The 26,472-nt window shown below is 47.2% G+C and overlaps 1 protein-coding gene across 1 annotated transcript; it reads right to left on the bottom strand.

Annotated features, from left to right (window-relative positions):
• Window positions 1-3,051: 3,051 nt before the first annotated feature.
• Window positions 3,052-17,142, bottom strand: DLL4 (delta like canonical Notch ligand 4). Its single transcript, XM_074997008.1, has 11 exons — window positions 16,130-17,142; window positions 15,771-16,034; window positions 15,213-15,270; window positions 13,941-14,210; window positions 12,579-12,639; window positions 12,363-12,493; window positions 10,149-10,318; window positions 8,926-9,145; window positions 7,634-8,342; window positions 6,748-6,856; window positions 3,052-4,955 (listed from the first exon to the last, which is right to left on the bottom strand). Exons 1-11 carry the CDS (start codon window positions 16,181-16,183, stop codon window positions 4,950-4,952), a joined length of 2,052 nt encoding a protein of 683 aa, XP_074853109.1. The 5' UTR covers window positions 16,184-17,142; the 3' UTR covers window positions 3,052-4,949.
• Between the last annotated feature and the right edge of the window lie 9,330 nt (window positions 17,143-26,472).

Below are 26,472 nucleotides of genomic sequence, written 5' to 3'. Positions count from 1 at the left end.
GAAGTACGTGGTAGAAATGAAAAACGTCTGAGATTCAGTACCACATCTACTATAGCACAGACACACCAGGCCCATGGGCGGAAGGAGCTGATTATATTCGCTGGGGGCCCACAGATATATTTGGTAGCAGGCCCACAAAATGTCAGTCTGGCCCTGGGTGCGGGCTCTGGCGTGGGGCGGAGGCTGTGCTGTTTGGAGCGCAAGGGGCTCCAGGCTGGGACCCAGGGGTTTGGCATGCAGGAGGCGGCTCAGGGGTGGAGCACAGGGTTCCGTTCTGGGGCACTTACTTGGGGCAGCTCTGGCCAATAGGAGCTAAGGAGGTGGAGCCTCCGGGCGAGAGTGGCACAGGGACTGAGCTTGCTAGCCAAGGACGCTGCGCCAGAGAAGTAGATTGCACCCTGAAACAAGCCACCCAAGTGCCTTGAGAGAATCTGCAGCATAGTGGAGGGGATGACAGCGCATGGCGCTGCCTTCTCCGACTCCAGCTAGGCAAGGCAAGAATGCAGCGGCTGTAGTGCCTGCAGTCCAGGGCCTTGGGGCTAACAGGACCTCACAAAAAGTTCTGGGCGTTTGGCAGCCTGGAACTCTTTTTTCCAGGAGCCCCCTTAGGTTGGGGGCCCTGGGCTGCAGCCCTCCTGGTAGTCCGGCTCTGCTTGTAGTGGCAATAGGCTTGGGGCACTGGCACTCATGCTCCAGCCCCACACAGGACACCAAGGCTCAGGGATTTTGGCGCATGGCACAGAGACTGGTTCATATGAGCTGGTTCATACTGAGCCGGGTGCTGAAGGTCAGAGGCACTCCAGGCTGTGCAGAGCTTTCATCCTGAAGCATTGCAAAGTGCCTCACCAACTGTATGTAGTGCTAATACACTTGCAGCTGTATCTTGGGTGACAGGCTAGTAACAGGGCACAGCATTCTCTACCCACAGTTGTGATGGGGTGGGGAATTTTTGGCCAAAGACACTAGTTTAAATCCTGGTCATATTGCGTTTTCAGTCGATATGTTTTCAATTTATTTGGCAATGTCGCTGGGATACGAACACGTGCATGAATTCACATATAGTTTTCCTAGTCAATTGTGGACGCATGCACCGTTACCTCCCTAACCTGTGTAGCATCTGTCAGCTACTTTGGGAGTTGTGTGATAATATCTCAAATACGTAGATACAATTTTTCTTGTGAACCGGGGCTTGTCTTTTTCATCCGGCCTACCTGGGTGTCATGCATGAAATTATGTGCTGTGCCTATTTTACCACCGGGAGCTACGTAATCTCTCATGGGTTTTAATGGAGTCAGCTCCTTCCTGCCTATACAGATGATTTCCTGTTTCATTTTGAGCAGGCAAAACTAGGTCTTGTTGGTGTTTGCATTACTCCTTGCCTAGTGCAGTGGCAAGAGCTTTCTGGCTATTTTCCTGTTTGATTGTGTGTGTGTTTTGTTTTAAGCAGGACAGAGTGCGTGTGTGTATGTAATCCATGTGTTCAATTAAGAGAGGCATCTGTTGGGTTTATTTCACATTGCCAAGGAAAGGCTGCAAGCCGGGAGCATCTGCTCAGCTTTTTAGTCAATGGCTTGTTTTTCATAATTTGCTCGACAAGGTGAACATTTGGGGATAGGAGAGAGCTTTTTATTTCTGTTTGCCATCTTGGATGTTTTTAAGTGGAGCCAAGGAAACAGATTATGATTTAAAAGCTACTTTTACTAACAAAGAAATTGAAGAGCAGAACAAGACACAAATAAAACCACTCCTTAATCACATTGCTATGCATTAAGGGTCTTCTTGTATTTGTTTTAGCGAGCATTAGTCACAGTGGTCTAGTAAGAGTTAAAATTCTGTGACAAGGTGGTTCATAGTTTACTTAAACAAGTCAGAGGACCGAAATAAAATCTAACAGGTTGTTTGGCACTTATAATTAAACAAGAGCAATTTTTTCCAGTTCTTGCTGTGAGTTTTTGTTTATGCATCTAGTTTAAGTGCATTTCTGCCTAACGTAGGTTACTGTAAGAGATTGTTGCCTATGTGTAAATAGTATCTATATATGTTCAAAGGCCTCTAACCATGTCTGCATTTTCTTACAGCTTCACACTACTGCTTGCTGAAGCTTCCCCAGAGAGGGCCGTGCAGTTCATTGTATCTTAAGAGGACAGTGATACTGTGGGAGCAGAATAATCTGGGAAATAAACCACATGGAAGCAAAGGCCCACCATACAGGTCCCAAGCAATCTGTGACGTTGTGAGAAGGGGGTACGAAACTCTGCAGGGGTAGTATAAGTTTAAGCTAATTTCAACTGAGTGAGTAAGAATAAGTTCCACAAGTCCAAACTTGTTGATTCAGTGCAAGAATAAACTACACGGGGCAAAGTTTGGTCCTTACTCAAGGAGTTTTTGAAATAAATGTGTGATTGGCCTATTAGGATTCTTACTCCACAAGGAGTTAATTCTAACCCAAGGAGTTCATTTTGCCACTTCATAATCACATAAAATCCTTGTTTGTATGGGGATGAGAAAACTCAAGAGTACAGGCACAATAGCAACTTTTCTGACACCTCAGTTCCTTACTACAGGTTGAACCTCTCTCGTCCGGCACCCTTGGGACCTGACTGGTGCCAAATGAGAGAATTTGCCCGACCATGGGAGGTCAGCATTGTCTAACTGCATTACCAACACATCCATTGCTAGCTGGGCTCCTACAAAACATTTAGGGGTAAATTAGAGGCAACTAAAAACACAGAACACTGAGAGCCAGCACTGGTGGCTGGAAACAAACTTTATGGGACCAAGGGAAACTTGTCCACCCCCATGCCAGGGGGATATCTGGCTAACTAAAATCATATCAGACCACGTATGTTGTGAGATGAGAGAGTGCTGTATTGGAGAGGTTCAACCTGTACAGCCGCTCTGATGTCAGTTAATGTCAAAGCGGGTTAGCAGCAAGTCTATGTAAGATGTAAATTTGGGATGAATGTGGAAAGCTAATAGTAAAATTTGCTGCTGGGCCAAGGAGTAACATGGCTGGTAAAAAGACAAACCACATAAACTACATAGTAGCAGGAAGGTATTTTCATTGTTTGAAAAAAAAATAAAATTCAAACTTTATCACATTAAAAACATTACATGAGAAGTAATAAACATATTTACAATTCTGGTTTGATTATAAATATACATTATATACAAAATAATGTTATAAAATGTAGAAAGTTCAGTGCTTCTGATTTTTTAAATTACTGAAATACTAGACTTCAAAATAAACTACAAACAGACAAACTAAAATCCATATTATTGATTTCTGAAGGTCATCTTCAAAACGATCTGTGTAGTCAGAGCAGAAGATCAGTAGTGGACATTAATGACAGGACCTTGCCTGCACACTTCAAGGCAGCAGATGGTCTAGTCCAATACTAGGATTTACAAGGTCGGGAACAGTTGTAGATAGATAGCACAGTCCCAGGTTTCCTTGAATGAAATCTTGTTTCCTCCCTCCTCATTCCACCCCCACCTTGCAGTTTCATCTTATTACTACAGTGTATCACTGCACTTTCCTGTCAAATATTATTGCTGTAAGTGTGTATATAAAAGATAGTCTGTGTGCACTGAACCTACCAGTTCAGAACTGTGCCTCTGCATTCAAGGAGTAGCTTCCCCAATTCCCTGTTGCTGTGAGTGAGAATGAAACAAAGAGGACAAGCCTAGAGCCTTCGGATTCTATCCGCGAAGTCTGTCCTTGAAGGGGGCCTCTCAGCAGCTGCTTCTCTGTTGGGCATTTGGAACAGGGTGAAAGGACTGTGTAGGGCTGGTGATTTTCACAACAGGGAAGTAAAGGATAAGGAAATAAACCCCTCCCCCTCCTTTGAAAAGTAACAGCTAGGACTTTGAGACTATTTGCAGTTGAAGGTGGCACCTGATTCAGAAACACAACACAAAAATCCCAAGTCCTTGCCAAAACAAAAAGTTGCGTCAGAAGAAAAATTTCACTTTTCAAAATTACTGGTAGTGCAAAAGGTATGAAAACAGCTGCGACAGCTCAGCATGTGTAAGTTCTAGTAGCTGATTGACTTTAAACGCATTTGTAAGGCTTTTAGTTAGGGCAGGCATTATGTCTTTCCTCATACGGAGGGGAAAGCAGCAACACTCACGACACCCACCCTTTGTCAGCAGTTTAAACTTGGGAGAGTCCTCTATCATTTCAGGGATGGGACTATGCCCCAAATTATTGCTTAGATCAGAAGTCCTCCAGGGCAACACCAAATGAGAGAAGTGTCTGTTCAGTATCCCTCTTTGCTTAACCCCGCAAATTGCCAGAAATAAATGCAGCTGGAGACAAGAAGATGTAAATAAGTGAGCGGTAGGAAGGGTCAACACCCCTCCCCAATACTGGTCAGTTACTGCAACAGAAGGCAGTCAAGGCTCTGGCTGGGCTCCCGAGATTCTGTGGCGCGCTTTAGGCACTTTTAAACCTATGGAACAATGGAGATCTCATTGATTCTGTATCCAGTATCCACACATTAATGCATCTTTTTCTTCATGTGTGTTTCCAATGGCAACATCTGCACATAAAGCGACAGTCAAGTGCCTTCTGCTCCAGCTGGAATCTCCCAGAGTTAAAATTTGGAAAGCAACAGGTCTGTCCATGAGGACCTGTCCTCAATATCATTTAAAAATCCAGTCCAAAAACCATTTTTCATTCTTCTCTCCTCTGCCCCTCCCTCTTCTATTGCCAATTAACTTCCCTGTATCAAACAACAAACAAGGACACCACAAACAAAAAGGTGTATTGCATCTTTTGGTAAATTCACAGTCTGTCCAGTTCACCCAGTTCCATCCTCCTCCTGAGAGCAGCAAGTTGCATATAAAAAAAGTCCAATCCAGTTCTGAATTGTAAACAATGCAACAGAAACGTCCATCTCCTAGCATCACCAAATGTGAAGTGTACACAAATGGACTCTTCGGTCTTATACCTGTCAGGAAATAAAATAATTTAAAACAGGATTGAGGAGGTGGTACTATGTGCAGCATATTGCAGATTTGACATAAAACAAGCAAGTCATGAACCAAGTACCTCTCAAACAAACTAATTTATGACAGAGGTTTCTGTATTCAGGGGGTGAAGCCGTCATACAGGTCAGAGAATCATTAGCTAACAGCTCTGCCCTATTTCATGTAGTCTCACTCCCTACAGGTGAATTGTTTGATCCGAATGCAAGATAATTTACGTCAAAGTTTTCAAGTCTGGGGGGCACCTAAAGTTAGGCTTCCAAATCCAAATTTGCCCAACTTTCAAAAGTGTTAAGAATCATCAAGAAGCACTTTTGAAAAAAAATCAGACTACTTTTATTTGCAAGCCAAATATGGATTTATGAGCTTAACTTTAGACAGCCAGGTTTGAAAATAGGAGGAGATTTTGAAAGGCACTTACAGCATTTAGATACCTATTTCCTTCTACCAATCAGCAGGAGTTAGGTCCTTCGAATATAAGCCTTCTATCTTATCTGGTTTATTTGCACTACTACTATTTTTCAGCTCGCCTTTTGAGTAAGAATCTCAGCGGACTAGAATTCTGTTGCACAGAGTGTTCATGCCACAGCAGATATTGCCTTCTCTGTGCTCTCTAAAACTGCAATACCAAAGCTAAGCCCATAGGCAGAAAGGTAGAAACAGAGCAAACTCAGCTCAAGATTATTACTTCAGATAAGAAGGCCAAGAGCTGGCATTAAGTTACTCTTCACTTCCCACTGTGCCTTTTTCCAAATGATCACTAGTCCCTCAGTTAAGTATTCAGCTCCTTAACAGCATTTGTTCAAATTCTCAACACTATCCCATGCCAAACTCCTCCTGTGATGATCAGTTGCTGTATTGTATCCTGGCCTCTCAGGTAACACATCAAAATCTACACAAGTAACAAGTAGTGTGATCCTGTGTGGCAAGGGAGGTATGTGCCTTTCCTTGACTTGCCCATAATGGCACGCAAAATTGGTGCTGCTGCAATTGATGGTGGGTCTGGTGTGGAGGCGATAAGTCGATGGCATTACCCTGCCTCCCCATGAGGCAGAAGATAAGTTGGCAGGACAGCATCTGTCGTTGACATAGCATGATGTAGATAGCGCATTAGGTCAATGTAAGCTACCTCGCTCAGGGGAGGGCTTTTTTCACACCCGAGTGATGTAACTTACATCGACTTAAGCGGCACTGTAGAACAGGCCTCACTGTATTCTTCCTGGTACATATTCAGCTACCTTATACCTACTATTGGAACTCGGTGGCTATATTCATGTTCCCATAGAACGAACACCAATCTTATGCTTTCTTACTGTTGTGGGGAGTCTCCTAGCTTTATCAGTTTTCCCATTTTGTGGACCATGCATGTAAGAAAATAATCTTATGTACCCCTGCCTCACTACTCCCACTTCATAAACTTTTATGATCGGATTTTCAGTAGTGTTGGGCATCCTCAGCTCCCACTGACTTCACTTCTGAAAAAAAAAAAGAGTTAGGACACCACTTCCCATATCTCAACTACCACATTTGCTAATTGTTCTGGTGCTCCTGTGGTCCACCACAAAGAGTTTCATGTACCACTGATGATTCACCAATCACAGCCTTTCCTCACAGTATAGATGGATACCAGAGGGTGCTTAAAATCCCTGCAATAGACTGCTACCCTCTCAGACTTCAGTTCTGATGGATGACTTGCCTCATCACTCTGCGAATCAATGAGTGCCTACACAGGGTTTTAGGGAACAGAGTACTTACCTCTGTGGCTATGACACACTCGTTCCGTTCCTCTGTTATCACAAAGACAGACTGATACATAGAATCCCTCGGAGAGCATATTGCTGATATTCTACATTCTGGCTTTTCACTAAGGGAGACACAGACAAGTGAAAATCTAAGGCCTCTGAAGAAAATAAAAGTCCCTTATAAAGATTGTACAGAAATATCCATAGCAGAAATAAGAGGTCAAGGACGAATGCGAACGTAAGATGGGAAAGAAGATAAGGCCATGCCCTGAATCAAGCAACCATCTTTGTTTTGGGTACACTCTACAAGGAGTAGGAAATTATAATTGTAAAGAGGACTCATTAGTGCCCTGCTATATTTCTAGCATGCCCTAATAATTTACTACTCAGGTCCATCTCCTGTTTTTTCATTTCCTGCCATGTCCTTCTTACAATACAGCATTTAAATCACATGTGAAATCCAAGTGAGAGATTTTTAATACATATATCAAAAGACTGAACAGATGGGAAACACACTGTTAATCTATTCAGATGGAATATGGCTACACTTATTTCACCCTCCAGTCCCACAGAACAGGACGTTCTTGGGTAGGCTGTCCTATCTTTGCTTTCTTATTAAGATCTGAAATTACTGAGATGTAAAATAATTGAGATCGCTGGTCGTATCTTTCCACCATCTAGTTGGGAAGGTAAAAACACTACTTATTCTCACAAATTGACCGACCACCAATTCCCTTGCTGGCCCCATTTTGGGCACAAACATGCACTAGTCTGAAGATTCCCCACCTACTATCCAATTCTTTCACTATTTCTGCTCCCTGAATAAAAAGCACTGCTTTTCCCACATGCACAGTGGACGGATATGGCTAATGATTGCTGGATAAAAATTGCACTCTTACCTGTATAATCGAAGGGGAGGCTTCTCTCCTAAACATTTTTCACTTTTATAATATTTATCTTCTTGTGTCCCTCTACTTGTCAGATCCTTTACCAGGTTATAGTCCAGTGTATGGTTCTTAAGTTTGTAGTTAGATTTTTCCAGCCCACAGTCCACCTCTAGATCTTTATTTTTATTGGTGTTTTTGAGCTGGGAAGCTGGAATAAGGTTGTCTTTCTGGAAATCAGACAGATTGTTCATTGTTTCCAAGTCCTGCTCTGGGTGCCTCCGCATCTGTCTGATGACCATAGCTATCATGCAGAATAATATGAGCAAAGCCACCAGTCCCACACCCATGGATATAGCTATCCAGGGAACAGGTTTAGGCAGATATGGAACGGGCACTGTGTAAACCGGGAACTCACAACGACGGCCCATGAAGCCATATGGACAGTTGCAAACAAAGTTGGCATTATAAAGTCCACCGTAGCATGTGGCCCCATTCTGGCAGGGCCCAGAGGCACATTCATCTCTGGTTTTAATGTCACAGTTCCTGCCTGTGTAGCCTGGCAAGCAGGTGCAGGTGTAGTCATTGATCAGATCATGACAAGAGCCTCCATTGGAACACGGGTTCCTCGCACACTCATTGATGTTTATCTCACACTTTTGACCAGAGAAACCAGCACGGCAACGACATACACGAAGCTGACCCAAATCAAAGCAATGACCACCTGGGGGAAAAAAAAAAATGTTCAGTCAGCAATAGATTTCACCCTGAACAGCTCGCCACTTCCTCAGTGAGGAATTCATATTACTGCAACTGGTGGGAAACAGTTTTACATACACAAGATGCATTTTTATGAAAGCTCCATAAGTTATCTAATCAAGCCATAGTGACAGAATTATATCCATTTAACATAAAGTATGCAGTGTTGTTATAGCCAAGTTGGTCCCAGGATATTAGAGACAAGCTGGGTGAGGAATTTTCTCTCACTAACAAAAGTTGGTCCAATACAAGATGTTACCTTATTCATCTTGTCCTTTTAATATATACGTAGTTTAATTTAATCTGCACATTTGTCCCCTTTCCTCCCTCCCATGATAAATCTCCTGCAATCTCTAGTGCACTGGCAATTTATGCACAGCATAACAATGCTGGTTCCTTCTGAGAGGCCAGGGTAGGAAGTGAAGTATAATAGAAGTAGGCTGATAACAGAGGAAGAGCGAGAGATCACATGAAAGATTTCCAACTCTTTAGTACTGAAAATGTGGAGGATCCAATGATATCCAAGATCTCCCGAGGGAAAGACTTACCATTTGCGCAAGGGTTGCTCATGCATCTATCCACTTTCTTTTCACAATTAGAGCCCGTAAAGCCGAGAGGGCAACGGCAAGTGTAGCTGGCCCCTTGGTCCTTTTCCAAGCATGTGCCACCATTAAAACAAGGAGAGTCAACACAAGTCAAGGCACTGTGTTCACAGTGAGCACCATAATATCCAGGGGGGCAGAGGCAATGGTAACCATTCTCCATATCCTGCAAAAATAAAAACTTAACATTGGACTTTTGCTCTTTGACTGGATTCAAAGGTAGTTACTTTCTTGATCAACAGCAAAGTTTCTTCCATCCCTCCTCCTCTACCTGATGGGAATTTATTGTTCCCTACAGCCAGTGAAACATTGAAAGGTAAAAACATGCAGACAGGTCTCCAAGGGATTAAGTTGCTAGACAGACATGTTCAGAGCAGGGTAATCATTTGGTCAAGCAGAACAAGTGCAATGGTGGGGAGCCAAATGGCCAGCTAAACAAAGACCTTACTAATTACAGGACCACTGTTTCTTTAATAGGAGCCCCACAGCCCTCTTAGGCCTGCACTGTATTTATCAGATAATATTTTCAAGACAACTGTTCACCCTCTGCATGGCAGTCCATTTCTGATGAGAACTGGTTTTGCTACACTATGAAGAGATCCACCTGTAAACCATAATGAAAGCCTCTGAGTGTGATCCTTCCAAGCCCATGGGCATGAACAGAGAGGCTACATGCTCTGGTTTCAGGCAGAATATACCAAGCATGTTTGATAGCTGTGATCTACTGATCATTGTCAACAGGCAGAATGAACCACTGAATGGTTCTGCAGACACTGAAACACTAGACAGCAGAATGCTCTAAAATGCATAAGCTTGTGGAACAGAACTTTTAATCAGCTTCATATTGTATGATGTAGTGCAATGCACGTTTACTCCCTTATTAACATGTAGAAAGATTTTATCTCATGTCTGTGCATTTTAGTTTGAGGAAGTTTATTTTTGCATCCGTTCTCTTTCTTGGCCAGTGTCTTGAATGGACCTCATAAGGGCCTCTCCAGCACTGCAAAGCTCAGCTGACTAGTTTTGATGTAGGCAATACATCTATCCTTATAATAAACTTCCTCCTCTGACACTATCACAGTCCCACGAGGTTGTTACAGAGCCATCTCTGAAAAGGTATATTTGTGCTTGTTTCAGAGAATGACTTCCCATTTAAAATTAGCTCTTACCGTGCAACTACCACCGTTCCTACAGGGGTTGCTGTCACACTCGCTGATTTCATGTTCACAGTCAATGCCGGTGAAACCAGGTTTGCATGAACACGTGTAACTGCCTTGGCCAGTGTTCAGACAAGTGGCTCCATTTTTGCATGGCTTGTGGTGGGTGCAATAGTTCAGATCTGAAAAGACATTAAAAGTTAGAGAGACTTGCACAACCTAACACAGGAGTCAGCAACCAAAGGAGCAAAAAGAGCCATTTTTTTTCAAATTCAGTAAAAAACTCAATCATTCAAGAGCCACAATGCATGTGAATAGGAGAGAGTCCTTAATAAATAAGGTCAAACCATACTTTTTGTAACTCCTATTTTAGGGACAGAGGGATAGCCGTGTTAGTCTGGATCTGTAACAGCAACGAAGGGTCCTGTAGCACCTTACAGACTAACAGAAAAGTTCTGAGCATGAGCTTTCGTGAGCACAGACTCACTTCATCAGATGCATCTGATGAAGTGAGTCTGTGCTCACAAAAGCTCATGCTCAGAACTTTTCTGTTAGTCTGTAAGGTGCCACAGGACCCTTCGTTGCTATTTTAAGGACAGCGCACACACATATTCTACAAAGCACTGCACGTATTGAAGAAAGAATTATCCAATGTTTTGAGATCACATATCGTTTGCTATTTAGATATAAGTTGTTCATTGCTCAGCTTTTCAGCGTTCACCAAAATATCAAAAATGATCAGGAGAAGTTGTTTTTATTTTGCAATTATAGGTTGCACACAGGTTGTAGACCCCTGACCTAATGGAATCCACTCATTTGTCAAAATATCACATCACAAAGAGTAGAAAGAGACATGTTAGACAAAAAAAAGAGTGCAGATAAGTGAGCTTTCATTTTGTTGTCAACAGAATGAATGCAGATTAATTAACTCTCCCAATCAATAAAGCTGTAATTTCACCCATCACAATACTTCTAAGCTCTGAAATGCAGAAGAGCTAGCAAGTCTTTAACTGTATAAGTGCCTTAGTATACTCTCCACTCTGTGTGTGTATATAAAGCCATTAGCCTTTATGAGATTTAGATGTCCAAGTTGAAAGTATACATGCTGTGAAAGACAACACATATCTTGACAAATTTACCTTTTTAAGGCAAAGTTTAGTGTTGTGTTCTATGCTATATTGCAGAAACAGCTAAAAAGGGGACTCTTTAAGCTCAGACAGTTAAACCTACTTAGGAAGAGTTTGTTGTTTATCTACCATATTTACATTGTCGAGAGTGACACTGGTATAAATTGCCCAAATGTATATCAAGCATGCTTTTTATACTGAGAGATGGGGTTAAACCCTTAAATCCATAGAACACGAGTCAGAAATCTTTGTAACTGGTACAACTATAATAGAGTAATTAGGATGCAGGTGGCTAATAGGTAAGTGTGTTCAAAAATTCTGCTTTTCTTGTTTATCCACACTTAAAAAAAAACAACTATTTCACAACCATCTTCACAGCTATTTACACTATTTCACAACTGTAATTTATGATCTCAGTTTCAAGAATATAACTCTAGCCTTGAGGACACACTCACTTGGCCACAGTTCAGTGATTCAATGGGTGAGATGCAGTAGTCTGAAAAAGCAGAGGTTCTATATTAAGGGATCCCAATCTTGCACTATGATTTTTCTCAAACCCTAGACTCATTGTGAGTTTGCTTCCTCCCGTATAGAGCTAAGGAAGGGTCAAATGGTGATGTTTACTTCTGTTGGAGTTAGTAAACTGCTTGGTTTCTGCTACTAAGTAGCTGAACTTAGACTGCATAGTCAACGTATTAGCCAACTTATGAAGAAAAATACACCTATAATTACCAAAAAATTCACTTATGTTTTCATCTCTACTATTAATAAATTCTGAAAGTTAGTATGTGAAAACCTTTGAACAAGTTGTTGCCTATTAGCATTTCACTGAAAGATTCTGGAAAAGATGCTGTGGGTTAGGGCTTGTGCACACAGACAGCTCAAGACAAGGTAGGGTATGAAGTGGCCTGCTGTGGAGTAATTGTCCACATTCACCCTGCTGACAGTGGGTCGGAGTGCTCTGCTCTAATCCTTTAAAAAAGTTAGTCTGCCCAGGGGGTGGACCTGTGCATAGTTTACACTCCAGCTGGCAGTTTTGCTCCTTTGCGTACAGTCTTTTACGTTTCTCAGCCCAGTACCAGGAAATACACAAACTAACCTTGATCACAGAAGAGGCCACCCCAGCCTTCATCGCATATACACTGCCACTGTGTTTTACAAGTTCCGTGGCGACAACCTATATGAGGAATGCACTCATCACAATAGCGGCCTTGCCAACCAGGGCGACAGCTAGAAAAAGATAAATTAAAACATTAATTACAACTAATAAGTTAAAGTTGCCGTCAAGTTCAGACTGAAATTGTCATCTACTCACATGCACTCTCCTGGCTTGTTACAATATCCATTTTGCGCAGTACAGCCAGCCAAACAGATGGCTATAAAACAAACAACAGAAAGGTTTAAATAAATACATCTCACAGTATAGTTTACATTTTTTTAAAAAGCAAAAGGATTATCCTTTTCAGAAATATCCTGAAACCTACAACACACCCCAAAGTAGGGTTACCATTTAAAAAAGAGGACCCCTGAGAAGGAGCGTATCTGTATCAGTATCGACCAACTCAGGTTGTATTAAGGTGTCAAAGTATATTCAGTACATTAATACAAGGTGAGTTGGTCGATACTGACACAGATACAAAAAAGAAGAAACCCCTAAGAGGGAGTGTAAGTTCAAACATGATCCCTGCTTAAAACTTTCAGATCACAGGGATGTTTGGAGCAGGGGGAAGTGGAGGAGAGAAAGCCAGCATTTGAAGTGAACAAAGGTGTCCTTTAGACTTTCTGTTTGCACAGCAAACATGGGCCCCTGCATATCTAAGCTTGAGAAGAACCAGGAGGAGGTGGCTGTGTCCTATTACTACTGATGCATCTCTTCTGGGGGTATCAGTGGTGAAATAACTAACATAGGCCAGCTGCTATCCTTTCTATTCAGAACACAGAGGACCCAGTGCTTAAAACATGGGCATCTTGGCCACCCTCTGGTCATTGCTGCCGCCTGCGGAGTTGCCCGAGAAGCAGCTAGTTTTAGGGTTCAGCCAAGGCCCAGGTAGGCAAGGCCTCAATCAGGCCTAGGTCCTCCTTTCCAGTGGTGTTAGCCAGGGCTGGGTGTAGCACTATTTAACTGTGGAAATGGGGCTGCGCACAGATTGGCCAGGTCAGGCCTTGGTTTCTTCCCAGCGAGGTTGGCGCTAAGGCCCGGCCGGTGCCAGCGGTGACGTCCTAGTGAAGACAGCGCGCGCCTGGCCCTGCTGACCCGGGCGCGATGTGCACGTGCCTCGGCGGGGCTCCGCCGCGCTCTCGGCCAGGGCGTAGCGAGGCGTGGCAGGAGCAAACGCCTCCCCCAGCAGTATCCCCCGCGGGGCGAGCTCGGGCCGCGGCTGGGCGGAGGTGAGGCTGAGGGGGCTTATGGCTGCCCTGGGAAGTGAGTCACTGGCCCCACGGGGCGCGGGGCGAGCCGGGAAGGGGACACGGGCCCGTTGCTGCGCGCTCCGAGAGTGGCCGCCCATTGGCTGCGGCGCGCGCAGCTGGTGCCCGGAATGTGGCGGGGGTAGGGGGAGAACCAACCGCCTGGCACGCGCCGCTGTCCGCTTGAGCACCAGTGGGTGGTCAGGGGCGCGAGGCGGCTGCCCCGGGGGGCCGAGAGGGTGGAGCGTCGGGCCCCCCCGCCGCGACTTACGGTCGGCGCAGTACTCGCCGGTCCAGCCCGGCAGGCAGGCCAGGCTGCCGTCCGGCTCGCACACGTAGTGGCCGAAAGGGTCGTCGCGGCGCTTGCAGAGGCGGGAGCAGCTCTCGCCGTAGTAGTGCTCGCTGCAGACCACGCGGTAGGAGAAGCGCAGCTGGGTCTGCGAGCTGCTCTGCACGTCCTGCGACCAGTTCTCGCCCACCGCCAGTGGCCGCTGGATCGCCACCTGACTGATCAGCCACTCCTCGGCCGGCGCCCGGGAGCCTGCGGCACACACACAGACTGGCCTTCAGTGCGGCCGCGACACAGCCCCGCGCTGCGTCCCAATCCACCGCCACTTCGCAGCGCACCTCCCATTGCCCTCCCCGCCGCCAGCTGCAGCCCTTAGTGCCACCTATTGACCCTCACTCCGCTCCATAGCAAAGTGTTAGAAGATTGCTAAAACCTGAGCAATGCCGCTTATTTTATCGGCGTAACGGCACACAGCCTGGTCCCCTTGGGGGCATTCCTAAGTTTCCCCTTTAAATAAAATAAAGACCATGGTCCGGCCCGGAACTCGTGCATTATTCATCTCACTAAATATGATTGTGCAGTTTAACTCAAATAAGGGGGGGGGAACACATGATCAAAGCAGCACGATGCCTTCTGCCGTTTGTTTGCACGCGTTGGGGTTGAAAAGGCCCGGTGCGCAAATGCAAAGCGCACCAGCGTGGCCTGGAGGAGCAACACCTCAGCTATTCTCTCCAGCATCAGCGCTGATTAACCATGAACCTAAGAGGCTCTGCAGCAAGCTTTTCAAAGGGAGAGCTGCGGTGCTGTGGAAATATCCTTTTCCTCTATGTCAGAAAAACATCCCAAAGCCATTATTCCTTTTCCAAAGGGCGGAATTTGAGAAAGGTGTAAAATACAGGAAAAGGCAGTCCTGACTTTTTGGCAGCCTTGTCGCTTTCTCACCAAGAGCTCCTTTCTTTCCCACGCCAAAAATAAACGGGAGGAAACGCAATTGTGTTGGAGATTAGGTAGGGGACCGAAATCAAAGCAGCCCTGATGGACAGCATTTGGGGACTAGCCCCCGATTGCAGGCTAAAGCTAGCCCAGAGATTAGAGGACAAACATCGGGATCCAAGACGGTCAATTTAGTTTACTTTAAAACTTTTCTAGTGACGTTGGCAGGTTAACTCTTTCGGACTAGTCTGCAGACAAAAGCCACCAAGCTTAGGGAACTGTCGCCCCCTCGTGACTGGGAGTAAGCGCAGTGTCATTCACCTTCGGGCAGGTAATTTGCAGGCGCGTGCCAGGCTTCGATGATCAGCGAGAAAGTCCCCTGCGAAGGCAAACAAAGCATAAGGGAGAGGAAGAGAGAGAGAGCGAGTCTAAGGCAGGCCGAGCGCTCGAGCGGAATGGATCGGCTACGGGCGCTGCACCCCCTAGCTGCCGCGAGGGAACCTCGGGTGCCTGGCGCGGATTTGCAGCCAGCCTGGCTGTCCGAGCCAATGGGAGGGAGGCAGCTGCTCGGCTCCCGGGAAAACGCGCCTCCTGCCTTGCACTGGCAGGGGCATTTCGCGTCTGGCTGGATGGGGGGGCGGGGAGTGCCTCAGCCTGCCCCCCGCCGCGGTTTGTGGCCAGCCCGTCTCCCCGCCGGCGGGCACTTTGCATCTCGCTTCCTGTGTGCAATGCCCGCCGCGAAATGTATTACCCCCGCTCGCCTTGCAAAGGCAACGAGGGCAAAAAGGAGTTTGTTTACCCTGTGGATTACCAGCGCCCTCTGCTTCGCCTTCTCCCACTCCCCGCCTCCCCCCCCCCTGGTTCCAGGTGGGAGCTCACCGGCCACGTGAAGTTAAAGGGCAGCTGGATGGGGCTGCCAAATCTCTCCGTTGCTTTGATGCTGAAGGAGTTGACCCCCAGCACTGGGGTGACGATGCTGCCGAAGGTGCACGAGCCCGGCGAGACCACTGCCTGGAAGTGCTTCAGGCACACGCGAAAGAAGGTCCTGCAGTAGGGCGAGCAGGGCTTGCCGCTGGCCAGGGCCCCCTGGCCGTTGGCGAACTCGTGCAGCTCCAGCTGGAAGACGCCGGAGCCGGAGCCCCTCTGCACAAAGAGGAGACACACAAAACAGCCACATCAGCGCTTACCCCAGGGCGTACCAGGCGGCCGGGCTCCGTCACCGCGGCACCCCGCGTTACCTGCTGGCAGGTCAGTAACAGAAACAGCGAGCCAAAGAGGCGCCACGCTGCCATCCTCAGTAGTCGCGGCTTCTCCCTGGGAAATGGGCGCAATTTCCAGCGGCCCCCGGCGTGGCCCGCAGCAAGTCACCTGGGGCGCCCTGGCCTTCCCGATATTCCCCACGCGCCAGCCAGGCAGCAAATGGATGGGATAATCCAGGGGTGCAACCCGCGGGAATTAATCCGCCAGCCGATGGCTTTTCCTCGCCTCGGTAAACTCCAGAGCGTGCGCGGTCCAAGCGCCCCTCCTCCGTCGCAGCTCGCCGCGCTCGGGGACTGGGAAACTCGCCGCCCTGCGAGCTGTTTATATAGTTGCCTCTTGGCCTCGCGGCTCATTATGTAAACTGTCAATCAGCCGCGCGGCGGGCGGGGCCGGGCCCCCCCCCCTTGCATCTCTTCTGGTGGAAGGATAAAAAAAAGAGAAGCCACTGTTGTGACGAGCGCTCAGAGCCGGCTTTAATACCCTGCTGCCGCTGCAGCGCTGAGCGCCGGGGAGACGAGCTGGTTATTAACAAGCCGAGCATCTGTTGGGATATTTACAGCGCTCGCAGCCGGAGAGCTCCCGGGAAAATCAGACGCTTTCCCGAGGAGAGAAGCTCTCCAAAGGAGCCGAACAATAGAGGCTGAAATCCTGCGAGAGGTGGGGGGTGGGGGGTCTAGGACGCCATCGCCCTCCAGCTTCCACCCCAGCGCCTTTCCTGGAGTCACCTGCCTGGCCCGCGGGCAGGTGGAAAGTCAAAGTGAAGTTGGCCTGAGAAACCGCAAGGCTGGGCGGCTGGAGGGGTTTCCGCAGCCCGGCTCTGGGGCCGCTCCTTGTCCTCTGGGACCACACAGCTGAATTTCGGGGCACACCTGTCGGTTCTCTTTAATCACAGCGAAGGAAGTTCACCCAAGGCAGCCAAGAGAGGGAGCAGAGAAAACCAACCAACCACCCACAGCCTTGCACCGCTTTGCTCTCTCTCTGCAGCTCAGTTTGGGAATTTCTTTCCGGGCTGCCCACCGGGCACTGTGCAACGCCTGGGTTACAAAAGCAAGCAACCTGGTGTGCTGCCAAAGCCAGGAAGCCCTTTGCCCGCCGCCGCAGCCAAATCAGGTGAGGGCGACCTGCAGTGGGAGCTAAAGGAGGCCATGTGAAATCGACTAGGATTATTTGAGGACCCAAGCGAGCGCAGCCCCATCGATTTTCTCCAGTGGATTTGTAGTGGCTGTTCAGGGACTAAGCGTGTACCCTAGCTGTAGGGCTGGCGTGTGTCAGTAAAGCTGCCTGATTGCAATGTGTGCTCATTGTTGGGTCGCGTGTCCCTCATTAAAGCCAAGCACAGAGCAGGCCTTTCATGTGGCTTTTTATTTCAGCTTGTTAAAAAGGCGGGGGGGGGGGGGGGGCTGGGGGAAGAGAACCCTTCAGCTGTATGATAATGAGGTCTTGCCACCTTTACACCACGGGCTAGGTCCTCCGGCTATAACCCTCGCTGCTGCTGCCGATCACCTGTATAACAGCCTCTGGGGCCAATCCTTTGGGAGCTGTTTTATCCAGCCAAAAGATACTTTAACAAAAAAAGGTCTTTCAACACAGCTTGAACTCCCAAACACACTTTCTCGGCGGGGCCCAGAACCTCGCTCGTTTTTATATGTCCATTTCCCCCGCACCCCCCCCAACCCGCAGAAGAACAGAAAATAGCTGTGGGCCGTGAAACAGCAGCACGCGTCTGGGGGTGGGGTGTGTGTGTTGGGGGGGGGGGATATCACGGTTACTTTATACCTCTCAGCTGCACGAGGGAGTAAATCGTGGGTGCAGAGGTACCCAGTTGCAAGGGGGATCGGCTGAATTGCCTTGAACGATCGGAACCGCGTTTGCAATTCCGGCGTCTGGAGGGTGCTGAAAAACGGGCGTGAACTTCGATTCGGCTCCCGGCCGGAAAGAAACGCTGCGATTCGAATTCACGCCGGAGTGGTCCAGCACCAACCTCTCCCCGTGGAAGGAGCAGCCCCGCGGGAGGGGAGCCCCGCTGGAGACTGCGCCTGTCCCGCATCTCCTCCCCAGGGGAGCGTGGTCCAGCAGCTGCTTTCTCCCACAGCCCCGCTGCACCCTTCACCGACTTTCTCCCTTCGGGGGGGCGGGCAGGGGTGCTGCTTTGGGGACTCCCTGGCCGGGGTCTGGTGCGAGGGCTGCAGGAGGGTGTTCGCCCAGGTGGGTCAAAGCAAAGGAGGGACGTATTTGTGCCCACAGCCCGGGCATCTGAGCGAGGCCCATCAGCAGGGCTGCAAGAGGACAAGCCTTTGTCCCTTCGGGGGGCATCGCCGAGTAAACAGCTCGGGAGGAGGAGGAGGAGGAGGAGGAGGAAGGTGCCAGCGCCTGATGAAGGCGGAATCGTGCAGCGATCTGACCCGCCGAGCCCCTGCCCCCTCGCCAGCAGCAGCAGCAGCGTCAACTGTCACAAGCAAATCTGATGCCGAGAGCTTCGGCCCTAAATAAAACGAGAGGCCAGATAACATCAGGGCTTGGTGCAGGGTAATGAGCGCCTGGCCCGGGGGAACAGAAGGGCTGCGGGGCCCTTTAATTCGCCATTGACAGGCCGGCCGGGGACGCAGGCCCGAGCAGCTGTTAGGACTGGGGGGGGGGGGTGTTTTGATTTTTGACTTGTGCTGGAGGTTGATTAGGCTCACCAGAGCCACCCCGCGCCCGGCCACTCGGCCCCGGCACCATCTGGCCCCAGCCGGGCGGCGCGCGGCAGCCGGGGCATCGCCCGGGTGCTGGAGACCCACAGGCAGCATCGAGCAGATGGGCTGGGGCTCGTGCCGCCGAGCCAATGTAGGTTAAAGCCAAACAAGCCCAGCTCCGCCGAACCCCCCCCACCCCGCCCCCCGGCACCCTCCCCACGTGGGCCCCGGCGGGCGGAGTTTCCAGGTGAAACTGACCAAGCCCACCTACGGCCGGAAGGCAGCGGCTCGCCGGCCCCCGATCAAACCAGCGGGGTGGGGAGTCCTCTCCAGTCCTCTGGCAGAGAGCCGGCTCGCCCCTACCTGCTTCCCGCGCCGCCAGTTTTATTCCTCTAACTGTCAGAAACCGGATTTGCTCCTCTTCCCCCAGCAACCCCGCACAACAAATATTTCAGCCCCCCCCCCCCCCCCTCCACGCACACACACCAACCCTTGGTCCGAAACAGGTGTAAAATCCTCCCTAAAGCCCAGGGATTATTGCGATTGCCGCCATAAAGGAGGTAGTAATAAAATCATAAAAGACGGAACAGATCACCTGCTGCGTGTTGACCAAAAAAAAAAAAAAAAAAAAGAGTCCAGATAAAAAAAAAAAACGCTGCATTGATACTACCAAGCAGCTGGGTCTAAAAGTTTACAGAGTGCAGGTGAGAAGCAGAGTTTTATCTAATTGTTTTTTACAGACCGGGTAATACAAGTCCTTAGATCATTTTAGGGTATGTAACACAGCAGCGTTGGTACCTCCCTGATAAGTTGGGCTCAGCTTTGTAGAAACTCCGATTGGAGAGGTTTATAACTTGGTTGTTGAATGCCGATTTTCAGCTCAATTGGATTATTTCTTCTTCACTTGCTCCACGATATTGCTCAAACCGTTGTAAGACCAGGAGAAGGGACAAGGAGGGATTTGGGATTTCTTTTTATTTCCCAAACTTATTTATTTCGTTTTTTTTAAAAAATCACTTAAGTTCTCATCCTTCCAAGATTTCCACACTACTGAATTTTAAAAAGAAATGAAAGGTTTGTAGGGATCAGGTTTTATTTTTTTAAAAAAAGAAAAATAAATAAAATCTTTGCAGTTTATATGAAGAAATTGGAGCCATTTAATAAGGGGAGGATAAAGCCCTTTAAATTAGATGTTTACTTTGTTGTATAGCTGTAAGGCATATAGGAATCCACTTACCTTGTTGCTTATTATTTTTGTTAATTTTCATAATTGGCATATTATTTATACACTATATGGGTAGATGTTTAGGAAAGGATAGAATGTTCTGTAAACTATTAAATTCCAAGGATGTCAACTGGATTAAAATTACCATTTAAATAATTGGGTGACAGGCACTATATAAAAAACAGTAAGAGTATAACTCTTAATTATCATTTTACTTTTAAAACTCAGTGGAGTAACCCATCTTTAATGTCCTGCTCCAGTAGTACCAGTACCCAACTTGTTCAGTTATTCACTGCTTTGGAGCACTGTTCTCCAATATTATGCTTTCAAGGCTTAGTAGATACCATTTTATATCAGACTAACTTAAAACTTGGCTTATTAGTTGCCAGGCCAAATGCATTTACCCTGCAAGATAATGGTTGTTGTTGTTTTCATTAATCTAGTACTGGTAAAGGTGCTGCCCATATTTTCTATTCACAGAACAAGTTATCAAAGCAGTGGGAAGGAACAAAAAGGTAAATTTACCCAGGCTGCCCTTCTCATCTCTTATGTTTAGTGTCCATCTCCTCCTCTCCCTCTCTTCCGGGTGAAACTGATCTCTGTTTTAAGGCAAGCGTAAGGCCTGTGCTCCTCCAGTTTCAGCCTAGTGGTGAGTGTCTAGGTGGAGTGTTAGTAGTACAAAAGTCTCATGTTGACTTTGTGCACAATGATGCCAACTGAATTGTTGTGTTATGTAATGTGGACTGCTCAGCAACTCATTTCACACAGCTCAAAAAACCCCCAACAGATTTTGTGTCACTATTGGGCACTAGTTACTACTGACCTCTCTGGTCACTGTGATCACAAGGCATAATTCACACCAGTGCCCTAGAAGTGAGAAATTAGGTTTCTCAGTAACTTTATTCTGAATTATCCAATTGTGTCTTATTTGTTTCAGTGTAGCGTATATTTATTTCAGTGTAGTGGCAAATTTGCAGATGATACAAAACTGCTCAAGATAGTTAAATTCAAAGCAGATTCTGAAGAGCTTCTAAAGTATCTGGAAAAACTAGGTGACTGGGCCACACAATAGCAGATGAAATTCAATGTTGGTAAATACGAATTAATGCACATAGGAAAACATAATCCCAACTGTATCTGTAAAAGGACGGGGGTCTCAATTAGCAGCTACCAATCAAGAAAGAGACTGCAGAGTTGTTGTGGATGGTTCTCTGAAATCATCCATTCAACGTGCAGCAGCAGTGGCCAGCAAAGCTAACAAAATGCTGTGAATCTTCAAGAAAGGAGTAGATAATAAGACAGAAAATATCACATTGCCCCTATATAAATCAATGCTATGCCCACATCTTGAGTACTGCCTGCAGCTGTCATCACCCCATTTCAAAAAAGACCTATTGGATTTGGAAAAGGGCAACAAAGATTAGGGGTATGGAAGTTTCCATATGAGGAAAGATTAATGAGAGGGACTTAGCTTGGAAAAGAGATGGCTAAGGGGGACATGACTGAAGTCTATAGAATCATGATTGGCATGGAGAAAGTAAATAACAAAATATGATTAGTTCCTCATAACACAAACTTGGGGTCACCAAATTAAGTCAATAGGAATTATTATAGAATTATTTTTTCACACAAGGCAGGCAGTCTGTGGAACTGTTTGCCAGAAGATGTTGTGAAGGCCAAGAATATAAAAAGGTTCAAAAAGGACTAGATAAATTAATGGAGGATACATCTACCAATGGCTATTAGCCATCATGGGCAGGGATGTTGTCCCTAATCTCTCTTTGACAGAGGCTGGCAATCAGTGTCAAGGGGTGACAGGGGACTTCATGGTTATCTGTTCTGTTTGTTCCCATTGGGAGACTTGGCATTGACCGTTCTCAGAAGACAGGATACCGGGCTAGATGGACCTTTGGTCTCATAGAATCATAGAATACTAGGACTGGAAGGGACCTTGAGAGGCCATTGTGTCCAGCCCCCTGCCCTCATGGCAGGACCAAGTACTGTCTAGACCATCCCTGATAGACATTTATCTAACCTGTTCTTAAATATCTCCAGAGATGGAGATTCCACAACCTCCCTTGGCAATTTATTCCAGTGTTTGACCACCCGGACAGTTAGGAACTTTTTCCTAATGTCCAACCTAAACCTCCCTTGCTGCAGTTTAAGCCCATTGCTTCTTGTTCTATCCCCAGAGGCCAAGAAAAACAAGTTTTCTCCCTCCTCCTTATGACACCCTTTTAGATACCTGAAAACCGCTATCATGTCCCCCCTTAATCTTCTTTTCTCCAAACTAAACGAGTCCAATTCTTTCAGCCTTTTTTCATAAGTCATGTTCTCTAGACCTTGATCATTCTTGTTGCTCTTTTCTGGACCCTTTCCAATTTCTCCACATCTTTCTTGAAATGCAGCACCCAGAACTGGACACAATACTGCAACTGGGGCCTAACCAGCGCAGAGTAGAGCGGAAGAATGACATCTCATGTCTTGTTCAGAACACACCTGTTAATGCATCCCAGAGTCATGTTTGCTTTTTTGGCAACAGCATCACACAGTTGACTCGTATTTAACTTGTGGTCCACTATGATCCGTTTCTGCCAGACTCCTTCCTAGACAGTCGCTTCCCATTCTGTATCTGTGAAACTGATTGTTCCTTCCTAAGTGGAGCACTTTGCATTTGTCTTTATGAAACTTCATCCTGTTTACTTCAGACCATTTCCCCAATTTGTCCAGATCATTTTGAATTTTGACCCTATCCTCCAAAGCAGTTGCAACCCCTCCTCGCTTGGTATCACCTGGAGACTTAATAAGCATATTGTCTATGCCAATATCTAAATCGTTGATGAAGATATTGAACAGAACCGATCTCAATACAGACCCCTGCGGAACCCCACTTGTTATACCTTTCCAGCAGGATTGAGAACCATTAATAACTAGTCTCTGAGAATGGTTATCCAGCCAGTTTTGCACCCACCTTATAGTAGTCCCATCTAAGTTGGATTTGGCTAGTTTATTGATAAGAATATCATGTGAGACTGTATCAAATGCCTTACTAAAATCTAGGTATACCACATCCACTGCTTCTCCCCTATCCACAATGCTCATTATCCTATCAGAGAAAGCTATCAGATTGGTTTGACATGATTTGTTCTTTGCAAATCCATGCTGGCTGTTCCCTATCAGCTTTCCACCTTCCAAGTGTTTGCAGTTGATTTCCTTAATTACTTGTTCCATTTTCTTTCCTGGCACAGAAGTTAAACTGACTGGTCTGTAGTTTCCTGCATTGTTCTTATTCCCCTTTTTATAGATGGGCACTATATTTGCCTTTTTCCAGTCTTGTGGAATCTCTCCTGTCTCCCATGATTTTCCAAAGATGATAGCTCCTGGCTCAGATACCTCCTCCATCAGCTCCTACAGTATTCTAGGATGCGTTTCATCAGGCCCTGGTGACTTGCAGACATCTAACTTTTCTAAGTGATTTTTAACTTGTTCGTTTTTTATCTTATCTTCTAAACCTACCCCTTTCCCAGTAGCATTCACTATGTTGGGCATTCCTTCCTCAGACTTCTCAGTGAAGACCGAAACAAAATAGTGAGACAATAATTAATATGTAGCAAGGCCTTTTATTATTTTGAAAAATAAAACCCCATTCAATTATAATAGCATCACTATGTCTGCTGTTACAATCAGCTACAGCTGGGTTATGGTACTCCTGTTAAGAGTCCTCTGATCTTTGCTTTTTGAGCATGCGTGACCCATCAACTTTTGCTTCTGACATAAGCTGGAGAGACAATTTAAACTCCAATGCAGCCTTTTCCTTTGCTAATTTTCTAAGAAGCCAGTATAGCTATACTGAATGTCATGACTGTCCAGGTTAGTTTCATGAGCATTGTTAAATTCCCTGTCATCAATTGGAGATCCTTCAGGAAAAAGGAAAGGGGAGGGATGGACAGGAGAAAAAAAGGAGGGGGAGAAAATGGCAAGAAAGAGAAACTGGAAAGGAAGTGGGAGTATGACATGAAAGTTGGAAAGTAAGAGCAGTATCAGGCCAAACATTGTATACTCACCTTCATTCCCCCAAGATCTTCTCACTGACGATTATGTAAGCCACCAAAATTTACATTAGTATTATATATACTGGACTACCAGACTTTAATTATGTCCTCTCTGAAGCAGGATGTTTGAATCTTAGTGAATATTGGCTGTCAACAATATTGATCAATATTCCATAGAGAAATAACATGCTGCTCACAGTTTGCTACACCCTGTTACCATATACAAACAAAGACACATGGAATCCATAGGCCCAAATGCTCCACTTCACTGTACTCCCGGGATCTAGGCTGAGGGGAAGAAGTTCGGGGACAAAGAGCTAGTTCTGCTGCATGCTCAGCTCTTCTTAACTCTAGTGAAGTCCTTCAGTGGGGATCCAGATCCACAGGTCAGAAGGTCCAGGGGGACAGGTAGATTGCAGGGCAGTATGATCCCTTCCCAAACCTGTGGGGCAAAGCAGCACCAGCTAAGCCCAATGCCTCGTGCAGGTTTCCCCATCACACTCTGAACCATGCCCTGAGTGACTGGGAGCAAGTGTCACTCCTTCAGTGTCCATCCTGCCCAAAAGGGACTGAAAAGTTCATGAGGTGCTACAACAGCTCTGACCACTAGCCCATCTCCCCAGTGCCACAGGATATTGGGGTGAGCCCCCACTCACTTCCTTGTCACAGCTCCCCACCCTTCCCACAGGGAAACTGGAGAGGAAACACGCTGAGAGCAAATTCATGGAGACTTCGCCTTGACCAGGGAGGCAATGGAGGATACGTGCATCTTGCAGGAGAATGGAGCCTGTGGAGTCACACAGATCTATGTGGGAGTAACCTGAATGGAGTAGGGTGAAGCCCGTATCTTTTGACCCGGGCATTATTTTAATGGGAATGATAGCGAGACAGCAAACCAGGCCGCATCCATCCTTTTCTCCCCCCGGGAAGTGTCCCAGACACATGAGGGGCTTGCTAAGAAACACAGCTGGAAGTAGTGGAACCCTGGAGTGGAGAGGAGCCAGTGTCTGACTCCACCAGGCTTCCAACTAGGGTTATCCCAAGAGCCACAAAAGCAAGAGGCATCTTTCACTCAGGGCCCCCGACACTCAATGGGCCTTCTGGGTGCTGCTCTGATGCAGATAGGTAGCCTGGCTGGCACTGGCTCCCAGGTGGTTAAAAAGGGAGCTAGCCAGACGTGTAGGCAGTTCCCGAATGGACCTACAGGTTGAACCGCCCTCATCTGCCACTCTTGGGACCTGATAGGCGGGACCAGGGGAGGTCAATGTTGTCTAGCAGCATTGCCAACATTTCCACTGCTTCCTGGGCTCTTAGATAGGGCGACCATGTCGCCCTGTCCCAAATACGGGACGGGGAGATAGGCTGGGAGGGGCAGCTCCATCAAGCCCTGGGGAGCAGGGAAGGAGGCAGCAGCTGCTGGAGCTCCCTGGGAGCCCCCGGCAAGCAGCAGCTGCTGGTCCTTCCCTGGAGCCCTGGGGAAGCTGCAGCTGCCAGAGCTCCCTGGGAGTCCCGGGGAAGCAGCAGCCCCCGGTGCTCTCCGAGCCCTGAGGAAGTGGTGGCTGCCCACGCTGCCCCTGCTTCCCTGAAGCTTGAGGAAGTGACTTCTGCCAGCAGCTGTGCCTGCCAGCTGCTGGCTGAAAAGGTGTGTGTGTTCTTGGGGGGCGGGGGAGTTGAGGGCCCAAATATGGGACAATTGATCCCTTTTAAAAATTAGTTGGGATGTCTTTTTGACATCCCAAATACAGGACTGCCCTGCCTAATACGGGGCGGATGGCACTCTTAGAAGACATTTAGGGGTAAATTAGAGCTAAATAACAGCACAGAACACTGAGAGCCAGGAGTGGTGGCTGGAAACTAACTTTATGGGACCCTGGGAAACTTGGCCACACCCATTACAAGTGGGCATCCGGCTAACTACAATCATGCCGCATTACAGAATTTGCCAGGGGCCAGAGTTCCAGATTAGAGAGGTTCAACCTGCAACAGGATTTGACACCTCTCTTGGGTTCTCCTGCTAATCTCTTCCACAAGAGGGGAGAGCAAAAAGCTTTCTCTGTAACAAAGCAGACTAGCTTGGTCCTGGTGTCCTTCCTCTAAGCTTCCATGGAAGGACACCACCGGTTTCTTGTCACTGCCTCCAGCTGGTCTCTTTTTGTGTCTGAATCTGGGGAGTAAATACTGGTCTCCTTCACTGATCCTCTGGATTCTGGGTCCTCTTCATGTCTTCCAGAGCAGACACACTGAAGATGGGGAAGCCATGTGGTCCTAGGGTCACTTGGTTTTCCATCAGCTTCCCGTGAATGCTCACGAAAACGCAGGGCTAATCCGCCTGTCTTGACCCAGGAACCTAACTAATGCTTTGAAAATGT

Source organism: Carettochelys insculpta, chromosome 6 (genome assembly GCF_033958435.1).
Source record: "Carettochelys insculpta isolate YL-2023 chromosome 6, ASM3395843v1, whole genome shotgun sequence".
NCBI lineage: Eukaryota > Metazoa > Chordata > Testudines > Carettochelyidae > Carettochelys > Carettochelys insculpta.
The sequence above is the reverse complement of the archived record's forward strand: the minus strand, read 5'-3'. Positions and strand labels throughout refer to the sequence as shown.